Below are 12,304 nucleotides of genomic sequence, written 5' to 3'. Positions count from 1 at the left end.
TTCATAATAATTCGCATTTTCAATGAAACTGATTTCACTTTTTTATTTTCTACTTATCTGACATGTTTTGATTTTCCCTTTAATGCATCAGGAGCTGGAAACTTTTGTAAGTATATTTACTTCAAATAAACTCAAAACACAAAAAAAGTTATTGATCTGTTTTTGTTATGCAATCTTAAAGGCTGTGTATTAAAGTGAAAATATATGTGGGATACAATATGTTGTCTCGTTTAACAACCTTTCTGGTCACTATTGAGTTCTTCTTTATTACAGTTTTTCAGTATTTTTGCTGGAGCATTAATACCCTATCATTGCTTGTACAACAGGTGTGTGAATATGACCGGTGTATTCAGGAGCCAACTTTATTTATTTTTATTAGCCCTGAAAGTCTGTACAGCCTTAGTTCTTTTTAGAAATCAAGGCCATGAACAGTAACATTGTTACGAGTCAAGTCACCCTGACACTTAAAGTTATCAAGTTCTATTCCAAGGTGCCTAAACTCAGCTGACGTAGTATTAAGCCAGTCTGACATGGACAGTGTTGCTGTCTAGTAGTTTCAAAGACAGCAGAAAACATACATAAAGTGTAACTTGTAAAAGGATTAATCCTGGCACTATAACCACTTCAGTGATTTTAAATGATCAAGGTGCCTGGAGTCTGTACAGCATTTTGCTATGAAATGCCAAACATTTGGGTTTTAACTCCATTTCCACCATAGATGTAATTCCACGTCCGTCAATGTCACAGGGACATCCGTTCTGTGCATATTTCTATGCACGGGTGCGCAATCATTAGTTGACAGCACTCTGCTAACTCTTACAGCCAATCGACGAACAGCAGGATCAGCATTTCAAATTCTGCATTTCTGCAATAGCCAGATGTCCGCATTCTGCTGAATAAGACATGGTGCCCCGGCATGGACCTAGGTTATAAGGAAAACATTGTAAAATGGTCTGTCCCTTTACCGGGGAATGGCACCAACAGGTGTTCCCAAGGCTGAATTTCCCAAAAAGCTGCCGTGGCTGTGGGGGGCAGGCATTAAATGGCAGCATGGTTGGTGGAGAGATCAAGGATCTCCCTCACCGGCCAGCTAATTCCCATGCAAAGGGGGCAGTTTCTAAGGCCAGCTACTGGTGCAGTGTGCAGGGAGGCAAGCCAGAGATGTTGGGGAAGAAGAAGCCTTTCAGGTTTCCATCCATTGTTGTATCAAAGCACTTAATCACAGGTCACTATTTATTGCGGTGGTACTTCCACTGCATGCAGGTTGCCATTGTAAACTTAATGGTTTCAGCAGAGGATTTAACCAGGAGCTGGCACAGAACAGTTAAAGGAGCAAAGTAGGCACGTTCTAATTTTTGTTCATTTTATTGTTTTGTATGGGGTAATTGTTTTTTGAGTGAGTGTGTTGGTGCAATTGTGTTTCTATGTGTGACTCGAACGGTGTTTGTGATGGTTTGACCCATTCACTTTAACCCCTTAAGGACACATGATGAAAATATTCTGTCATGGTTCCCTATTATTTCAGAAGTTGTTTCCTTAAGGGGTTAAGCAACTGGTGCTGGGCTCTGGTCCAACTCCTCCACAAATGGGCTGTAATCCCTATGCTTACCCCTCTATGCCATGCTAGGGGAGGTGATGAGGCATCCAGATACCAAGGACTTGAAGGAAGTCTCTTCTACGGGGTTCAGAGAAGCCATTGTTTGAGACAGAGACTTGTTAACAGTCTGGAAATCTGAGTCCGGTTGGAGCATGGTCGCCGCCTGACCAAACTTCAATCGGTGATTATTCAGGCAAAATGACCCCGATCTGAGGGCTTTTTGGACAGTTTGCCCCCTCTACACCAGAGCTCTTCGGGGATGTATTGCTCTTGGAGATAACTCATGGGGAATGCTCTGTTTTGGGGATATTATTGTGAAGTGCCCTGTTATCTGGTGGTTAAATTACCCCATTGATCATGTCCCAGACACCAAGGTGCTGGGGTGGGATTATATTGTTTGGGTTGATGGACCCCCTTTGGGAATGTCTGTATAAATATCTGTGTGAGTTTCTGAATAAATGTTGTATCTGTTTTACCCTTCACCAACCATCGGCTGATGATTTTGAACTAGCTATCATCACCCTAGCTGAACCTTGCCAGAGAAGGGGATACTTGCAGAGATGCTCTGTCATGGTGTTATTCTGTGTGTGTGTATGTATGTATTTGTATGTGTGAGTGTGCTTGAGTGTAATTGAGTATGTATGTCTGTTTTTGAAGGTATACATTGTGTGTGTGTTTAAGAATGTAAATTGTGTGTGTTTTTAAGGGTCTAAATGTGTGAGTTTCTGTGACTGACAGCACCCTATGTATGCCATGGCACCACTTCATTAACACAGGCATACAGCAACTCTCCAAGCACACACATCTGCATTTACATATGCACACAAACATACACTCTACACCGTAACCGCTGCATTCACTCACACAGTGACACTTTACACCAATACCCTGCTATGCCAAAGGTGCATTTTGTGAGTTTTATTGCTTTATTACACTCGTACATACAGAAGCCCACAGCAAAAAGAAAAACTGTAATGTAAACTATTGATATTTTTATTTCTATCCTGTCTGCAATTGAATCATCTTAAAGTGCCTCTCCTGAGACTAGGCTCTGGATCTGCCCCTACTGCCCGGCAAGTGTCAAGGCCAGGGGGGCTGTTCAACAACCAGGAGCAGCTTGCCTTTCCTAGTCCAGGGGCCAGCTACCCATGCCTATCAAGAATTGGGGCTAGTGCCACAGACATATATGATGTGTATGTGTAGATTTACCATCAATTGATATTAATATCTATTGGTAATAACTAAAAACTATTTTATTATTGACAATCGGAACTCATATATTCGGGCACCATAACATTGCACCCGAAGACAGAATTTCCAAATAATGTCTGTTTATATATGAGTATTGCATAACTCATTACAACAGATACGAAATATAAAATTTTGTAAAAAGTATTTAATGCATAATACGAGTCTCCCTATCTTGCTATAACCTTAATTTACTTATTTGTTATTGTTTGCAAAGATGCAGTTAGGTTACCTGGTGTGAAACTGTGTGTTCATATGGTACCTCAAGAACTGACACAGTTTGCCATATTTTACTTTTAGGCAAAGAAGTTGGAGGAGAAAGAGCGCGAATTGAAGAAACAGGATGAATATTACAAGGATCAGCTGGCCAGACTGGAAGAAAGGGTAAGTGTGTCTGCTTTACTTAGCATTCTCTGGAAAATAAATGGCTTGTAGATCCCCGAGGCTGTGGAAGCAATAAGCTTACCAAGCAAGAATAGGAAATGCAAACATGCAACATGATGGATAGGCATTTGATTTTTTATATTTAAATTTATCTGCACCAAGTAAGCATGATATTTTAACCCTTGCCTGGCACCATAACCATTGATTTGCTTAAAGGGACACTATAGTCTCCAAAGCAACTTTAGCTTAATGAAGCAGTTTTGGTGTATAGATCATGTCCTTGCAGTCTCACTGCTCAATTCTCTGATATTTAGGAGTTAAATCACTTTGGTTTCTGTCCATGCAGCCCTGGCATCACCTCCCCTGGCTGTGACTGACACAGCCTACATGCCAAAAAAAAAAACCAACAAAGTTTCATTTTCAATCAGATTTTAACTTGCTTTTCATGTTGTTATCTCCTGCTCTATAAATTGAACTTTAAAGGAACTGTATAGGGAAAAAAAATGCATCCCCCTCAAAAAAATAATACAAGTGTCACTGAATGCATTTCCCCCTATATAGTGTAAAATGAGCTTTAGAAGTACCTGTTTTAATCTTTACTATGATCAGATTCTCTGCTCCTCCTCTGATTGCATGTCATATCTCCCTGCTTCTTATATTTCAGCCAGATTGTCCACCAATGGCCATGCTCCAGTGATTCTCTGTGAGAATGAGTAATGACACACTCACATTATCTGTCCACCAATGGCCATGCTCCAGTGATGCTCTATGAGAATGAGTAATGACACACTCACATTGTCTGTCCACCAATGGCCATGCTCCATTGATTCTCTATGAGAATCAGTACTGACACACTTTACTGGGTGTTCCTGAGCTTCACTCAGCTCAACACATAGCCACAATGCCTGTCCACGCCTCCTCGGAGTCCTCAGCATTCAGACGCTAGAACTTACAAACCACATCACACACACATACAAACAAATTTCCTCACCACATTAGGTATCATGTAGTGTCATATGTTTATTATAAATATAAAGAGACAAAATCATTTTACAGCACTGCAGGAAAAAACAGAGTTGAGAGAAGAGAAACTAACCAGAGGTATTTTGAGCGTATTAGCTTTACTTTAAGATTAACTTATTTAGCTGCCTGGAGTGTCCCTTTAATCACACACAGGAGGCTCCTGCAAGGTCTATCAAGCTGTTAGTTGAGATAAGAAATTCTAAATTAAACATACTGTGCAATAAAGGAAGTGTAAACATTACATCATCCTTTACAGCAAGTGTTTAGGAAGGTTGCGCATGTTACATGAAGGAAGATGTGACTATGGCTTCATTAACAAAGTGATTTAACTCCTAAATGGCAGAGAATTGAGCAGATCCCCATTCTGATAGGCGCAATCTCTAACCACTGTATTAGGAGTGAGCTCATGTCAAGACTCACACTGCTTGGGGGAAGGATAATGGTTCCGATCATTCTGAAAAGTCTAGGACCAGTTCAATATCCAGCATCCTCACAGATATCATATCAGGACGTTCAGGGGGGAGGCGGGAGTTCCCTCTACAAATATATAAGAGCTCAGGTTTTTGGGGTTAAGGGGTGCCCTCGAAGGCACAGATTCAGTATAGACCATCACCTTTCCCAGTAGACACCTGATTACTACTATACCCTTTATTACCTTAGCTCTTATACTACTTGTTACAAATCAGGCATTTAGATACAATGTGTAGCTGACTACTCCGAGGTTTTGCAACTGTATCTCCACCTATAAGTACCATAAACAGCTGGATATACCTTTAGACCATGCCTATTAACAGAGTCTCTTAAGTACGTAACATTGCCCAGTACGTTAAGGCATTACGTTACTCACGGACAAAGATCCATGTAGCAGATGGTCCCTTGTTTCCTGAGTCCACGCGGTACAGCCTGACTCTCTAGGTTTTCACAGTATCCTCGCTTTGTGGAGCGATCCTATATCGCCAGCCAAATACTGTTTAGTAGAGATTCACTGGTTATTCTGGCCACGACTCAGGACACACTTCTTTTAATGTATGTATATCATTTTTTTCTTCTTTTTCTTTTTGGTTGCTTAGGAGTTAAGATTTTTTTTTTTTTTTTTTTATTCAAATTATTAAAAGCTAAGTTTTATTCTATTAACTTTCTCTTTAGGGGGTTATCAATTCTTTTTTCCCCCTATTTAAATTCTGGTAGCCCGTCCTGAGGCTCCCACTCCTATTGCTCTCTCCTGGTAATCTCTGCTCTAGTTTAAATTCATAGTGACTCCAGTTCACTAGGGGTTATCCCCCATGCAGGAGGTTTATACACCTTTTTCGTTCATTAGCTGACATTAAAACTCGTTCTGGTTTAATTAACAAGATGAAAAACTTTCTCACATAAGGGGCTTTAAATCTATTTTGCATCTTGTTATATCTGTTAAGTTCCTGATTATGTAACAGGAAAAGCTCTTTAAACTAAAGTTTCAAAGCCATTTTGATCCCATGTGTTTCTTTTTTATTCAGCACAAAATAAAGAAACATCAGAAGACCCTATAACACTCTTGTACCATCCCATTTAGCTTCAAGTGGACAGTTAATGTTGATTGGTACTCTGCAGTACCAAAAGTAGCTGTTTGAAGGGATGTGCAGCAGAGAACATGATTTATTAACTGCGTCATAATGTTTTTTTTTTTTTATAGTGTATATGAGCAAGTAGCTGCTACATGCCAGCTGTGAGAACACAGTTTGAGGTAGAAAAAGAAAAGAAAAAAAAAGTCATGGCAAGGATTTAAATAATATATATGTATGGCAAATATTGCAAATGCACAGATTTGACTTATACTAAAAAGAAAATGTAATTTTATCTATCTATATATATTAGAACATTAGAGTGTTACTTAAAACGCTTAATACATATTATTCATTCAATAGTTTTTAAACAATATTAGATTTTAACTTGCAATATCTCATTTAGAATTATATAAGATGCCTTCATTTTTTTGCGTTGCATTGTTTAATGTTTATCTAGGAAAGAAACACATTGTTATTGGCAGTCTGAACAGAGCAGGCATCTTATTTTGTATGTTGTTTTACGCTTAAATATATAGTAAAACCAATTTCATATACGAGCAAGTAAGAGTGAATTTTGGGAAATGGCTATGGCTGTAACAACTTTAACACTTTGTGTGTGCATGTATATTTGTGTGTAATATAAAAATATATATGTGTATCTATCTATCTATCTATCTATCTATCTATCTATCTACAGCGTGTGCCCTGCACAGACTCTCCCATCTTGTACTGCATTGGTGCAAACTCTGTGCCTTAATATACACTCAAAAAAATAAAGGGAACACAAAAATAACACATCCTAGATCTGAATGAATTAAATATTCTTCTGAAATACTTTGTTCTTTACATAGTTGAATGTGCTGACAACAAAATCACACAAAAATGAAAAAATGGAAATCAAATTTTTCAACCCATGGAGGTCTGGATTTGGAGTCACACTCAAAATGAAAGTGGAAAAACACACTACAGACTGATCAAACTTTGATTTAATGTCCTTAAAACAAGTCTAAATGAGGCTCAGTAGTATGTGTGGCCTCCACGTGCCTGTATGACCTCCCTACAACGCCTGTGCATGCTCCTGATGAGGTGGCGGATGGTCTCCTGAGGGATCTCCTCCCAGACCTGGACTAAAGCATCTGCCAACTCCTGGACAGTCTGTGGTGCAACGTGACATTGGTGGATGGAGCGAGACATGATGCCCCAGATGTGCTCAATTGGATTCAGGTCTGGGGAAAGGGCGGGCCAGTCCATAGCATCAATGCCTTCGTCTTGCAGGAACTGCTGACACACTCCAACCACATGAAGTCTAGCATTGTCTTGTATTAGGAGGAACCCAGGGCCAACCGCACCAGCATATGGTCTCACAAAGGGTCTGAGGATCTCCTCTCGGTACCTAATGGCAGTCAGGCTACCTCTGACGAGCACATGGAGGTCTGTGCGGCCCCCCCAAAGAAATGCCACCCCACACCATTACTGACCCACTGCCAAACCGGTCATGCTGGAGGATGTTGCAGGCAGCAGAACGTTCTCCACGGCGTCTCCAGATTGTCACGTCTGTCACATGTGCTCAGTGTGAACCTGCTTTCATCTGTGAAGAGCACAGGGCGCCAGTGGCGAATTTGCCAATCTTGGTGTTCTCTGGCAAAAGCCAAACGTCCTGCACGGTGGTGGGCTGTAAGCACAACCCCCACCTGTGGACGTCGGGCCCTCATACCACCCTCATGGAGTCTGTTTCTGACCGTTTGAGCAGACACATGCACATTTGTGGCCTGCTGGAGGTCATTTTGCAGGGCTCTGGCAGTGCTCCTCCTGTTCCTCCTTGCACAAAGGCAGAGGTAGCGGTCCTGCTGCTGGGTTATTGCCCTCCTACAGCCTCCTCCACGTCTCCTGATGTACTGGCCTGTCTCCTGGTAGCGCCTCCATGCTCTGGACACTACGCTGACAGACACAGCAAACCTCCTTGCCACAGCTCGCATTGATGTGCCATCCTGGATGAGCTGCACTACCTGAGCCACTTGTGTGGGTTGTAGACTCCGTCTCATGCTACCACTAGAGTTAAAGCACCACCAGCATTCAAAAGTGACCAAAACATCAGCCAGGAAGCATAGGAACTGAGAAGTGCAGAACCACTCCTTTATTGGTTGTGTCTTGCCAATTGCCTATAATTTCCACCTGTTGTCTATCCCATTTGCACAACAGCATGTGACATTGATTGTCACTCAGTGTTGCTTCCTAAGTGGACAGTTTGATTTCACAGAAGTGTGATTGACTTGGAGTTACATTGTGTTGTTTAAGTGTTCCCTTTATTTTTTTGAGCAGTGCATATTGCCATGATAGTGCACTCAGGAAGACTTTGTAGTGAAGAAAATGTTCTTTATTGTGTAAAAATAACACACATACAAATCCTCAACGTTTCTGTTCTATTATGGAGTTTTCTCAAAAAAAAAAGAGAAAAGTCCAAAATAGGACTGAAACAGTGATGATTTGTATGTGTGTTATTTTTACACAATAAAGAACATTATCTTCACTACAAAGTCCTCCTGAGTGCGCTTTCCAGGAAAAATATATATAGACACACATATGTCCAAGAGTTGAGAACATTGTCTAACGTAGGTACCTCGGTGCAGCTCTCTAGGATCCAAAATACTAGTCAAGATGAGGCACACACAGAGAATTTGTGAAGAGTTTATTCTTTTATTAATCCAAAGGTACAAAAACAGTCAATGTTCCACTTATTGATTGGGATAAGTGTCGAGATTTGAAATTCTATGCATATATATATATATATATATATTTTTTTTTTATTTTTTTTTTACTAGTTTGTCTTATCCATTTGTTGTACAGCACTGTGTAATATGTTGGTACCTAATATACAATAATATGAAATGTTCATTTTTCATGGTAGCTCCCCTTTAGAAAATTCAAGCATGTAAGTAATGCTTATCACACACCAGAGCAGGCATTCCCATTACTTGCCTGACAACAATAAGAAACCATTACAACTGTGAGGACGGGAGGAAGAAAGAAGTGTGCAGTCTGTTTAACCCTGGGACGTGTTAATTAGAGAAGCAATTCGAGCTGAGAGCCAATTTATGTTTAACTTCTGTTGAGCCCCCAGAGCCTCTCCCGCTGTTTTTACTGGATTTTAAGTACTAAAATCATAGTTCTCCTAATCTTTAGTGTCTAAGGTTACAAGGATAACTTTATGCAATTCATATTGCTGTATGGAAGTTTACGTGAACATCATGGACACTGGCAACATCAGCAGGCTAATTCACTAAAGTGAAGTGTCAGGAATTCTAGGCAAAACTATTGATGAATATCTGAAACAAGAAAATAAGTCAATCCAAAAAAATAATACAATCAATAAGTAATGTAGCGTTATATAAAATATACAATTAATTACAGTGTCTATCAATACCACAAATAAAGTGCAGTAATTGTGCTCAAAGCTTTTATAATTTTATTTCTTTTTTGTTTTATAATTTATTTATATTTTAAAAGCGATATGAACAAGCGTTTGCTTTTTACTATTTAGTATTTGTTTTGTTTGCCACTTGTGCTAGAAACCTTAAAATGTGTGGTGTCTATGTTACTAATTTGTGAAAGGAATGGCAGAAGGTTTATGGCAATATGAGCAGTCCAATGTTACTAGCAGATCGCATAATATTGGTTGTCTGCCATAGCAGAGGTAAATTGTATTTTGAAATTATCATTGGTATGGTTTTCTCAATACTGTTGTGTGATCTGAAAATAATTTCACTACCTTACTTCTCATGATTTGCCACCAAATCACTGTTTATGTAGTAGGATACCATGATTGGCATGCCAGTGGAAGTAGTGGAAGGCATAAAAGTAAATGAATATTCTACTGCTTGTGGCTTGTTTGTTCTTTCAAATCAGTCTGACTAAATGAGCCATTGGTCCTTATATGTTATACAGTATCAGCATTTGTATGGCTTTTTGGTTTTTTTCATCTTTATAATCTCTGTCACAACATATCTCTATTTGTGTTGTCCAGTATTATGATCGTTATATTTACAAAGTGCAATTATTTTCATCAATAATTCCCCAGTAAGCGCAACTGCTGAGCAATTTGACCGTGCAATGTAAATGGAAAAAGAGAATGCAGCTTTTGATTGGGGCAGTGTCGGGTTGTAGTTCCAGCATTGAGAAGGCTGCTATGGTCATTACGGCTTCTCATATTACTGAAATGATTCTATGGGGGACAAAATTGCCTTTCAAAGCTGAAAATAAGAATTGCTATATTGCTGGATCTGAACGGAGTAATGGATTTTGATACAGTAGAAAGGGAAATTACAGTTTTTTTGTTTGTTGTTTTTTTTTCTTTTCCAACAGAACAGTAGTAAGCCATGAAAATCTTCTGTTCTAGAGTGCTAATTCCTAGTTAATAATATGATGATTGCAGGGAAATGTATAAGCGGGGCAGATTGTATAGAACAGGTATACCCTGGAAGTTTTCGGTTTTTTTTCTGTTCGTTGTGGTTTTCTTCTGAGTATTGCACCCAACGCGATCTAATTGCCTAATCCCATATAATGGTCAGAATACTAGCAGTCTTTATTCTTAGAGGGGGGTTGATTCTCCCCCCCACCCCTAATTGTTTTTTGCTTCCTCTCAAAGCTTGTCAGATCTTCATTGGAGACAGCATGATATTTTAAAAGTGACAGACATCATCTGCCTGTGAATATGTCTAATAATTCCTCTTCATAAGGAGCAGACTGAGCTGACACTAATCTGTTCTCTTGTCATTTCCCTTTATTATCATTGCCTCTGCTTTTTCTCCTCTTTGCACAATATAGGAAGCGTCTAATTGGAAAAACCAAAGTAATCAAAAAGTCAATTAATCATATAGATGAGCTGTGACACTTTGTGATGCAATCGCCAGGAAACATCACCAAGTATCAGGCAAGGTATTAGAAAGTGCATTTTAATTTACACATGATGGGAAGATTTCCATGACATTTACTGAAGGGTATGTGGCCTTGATTCAGTTCCCATTGACAATTAAATAATCAAATGATCCGTTGCTAAGTCCCCTGGCTTGCTTCAGAAGCACGTATTTGCTTTTTATTAAATCGAATAACCTGTTGCTTTATTTAGAAAATGTACATGTAGCAAAAAAGATTTCATGCAGCTGGTAAATGGACCAAATGGTCTACCTCACTAGTAGTTTTACCCTTTATCACCAGGACATTGTAATGGCACATAGCCGTAATCTACCTGCAAACACATAAGACATGACCAAACGAAGACGAGTAAAAAAGGATGCTAATATATTTAGAATTTAGCAAAGTACTGACCAAGTTAAGCAGAAATGCCAGACAGCGCAGATAGCTGCTGTTGAAATAGAACACGTTCAACCACCTGAGCAGAGTTGCTGAGCTCACACCCATCTTAACTGATGAACAGGAACTGAGGCACTGGAAAACTGGATGTTGAAGCATGGAAGCACAAACTAGGAAAACTGAATCCAGGAGGTAGCATTTACATGATCCAAAAAGTGAGCACAGTTCGGAAGGATCTACATAGCTCATGAACATGGAAGAATCACTACAGCTTGCATATAGTTAGAAGCAGCATCCACATAACTGATGATTCCTCTAGTGGACTAATGGGAGCATGCTATTTTGGGAGGAGAATGTGCTGGGGTTGTGATTTTTCACATACAGCCTCTTTCATAATTGCCAGCCTAGAGACAGTGCCTTAATCTCCCTGTTTTATTTTGTGTGTAATTCTTTCACAATTAATATGTTTTGAGATTAGTATACATAAATAAATACGTTGGTCTTGTTCTAAATTACACTTTGTTATATTAATGGCTACCACAACGTCCTGAGGCAATATTACATGTTACTAAGTAGCATGACTCAAAGTCCACCCCACTATTGTAAACACTCCCTAGCATAGAATGAGCACTCTTTATGCTAAGGACGCCTGTACTGTTTCATTCTTCTCCAACGGGTCTTTAATGTTAATGTCTCAATAAAGATGTATATTCCCTGCTACGTGCATTGTTTGGTACCATGTTCTCCATTATGTTCTGTCCACATGTATGTTAACTGACAGATTTACTTCTGTTTATTGGACAGAAATTGATATCCATCTGATTACCCTGATTATCCAGTTTACACTGTATGCTAAACAGCCTAATTACAGCCGAGCACACTATATGTAATTCCATCATAACAGAAGAGGAGCAAGGTTTACTGAAAAATATTTGTTTTTCATTTATTTTATTATACATTGTGGTTTTCTTTTTGATAAACTTCTCTTCTGTTGTGTTTCCATGCTTTTGATTAGTATTTTGAGGACCCTATTCTTCCCTCAATAGATTTTCTTTTGGATCTCCAGTTATGGGTCAGCGACTTATCCCTTGTATTAATGGATTAAGGCAAGCCCTTTATTTATGCTGTAATCTGTCAGGAATTATAAGTGCTCCGTTAAGACAGCAGGGAAACGTATACAAATCTGTGAGCGGATGCCACC

The 12,304-nt window shown here is 39.3% G+C and overlaps 1 protein-coding gene across 1 annotated transcript in view; it reads left to right on the top strand.

The window, feature by feature from the left end:
• Window positions 1-12,304, top strand: part of CHCHD3 (coiled-coil-helix-coiled-coil-helix domain containing 3) — a 286,257-nt gene that overhangs the window by 161,652 nt on the left and 112,301 nt on the right. Inside the window, exon 5 of the mRNA XM_063448299.1 lies at window positions 3,146-3,229. Coding sequence (XP_063304369.1) covers window positions 3,146-3,229 — 84 coding nt within the window. The remainder of the gene's footprint in view (window positions 1-3,145; window positions 3,230-12,304) is intronic.

This window comes from Pelobates fuscus, chromosome 3 (assembly GCF_036172605.1).
Source record: "Pelobates fuscus isolate aPelFus1 chromosome 3, aPelFus1.pri, whole genome shotgun sequence".
NCBI classification, from domain to species: Eukaryota; Metazoa; Chordata; class Amphibia; order Anura; family Pelobatidae; genus Pelobates; species Pelobates fuscus.
This window is presented reverse-complemented; position numbering and strand designations above follow the sequence as displayed.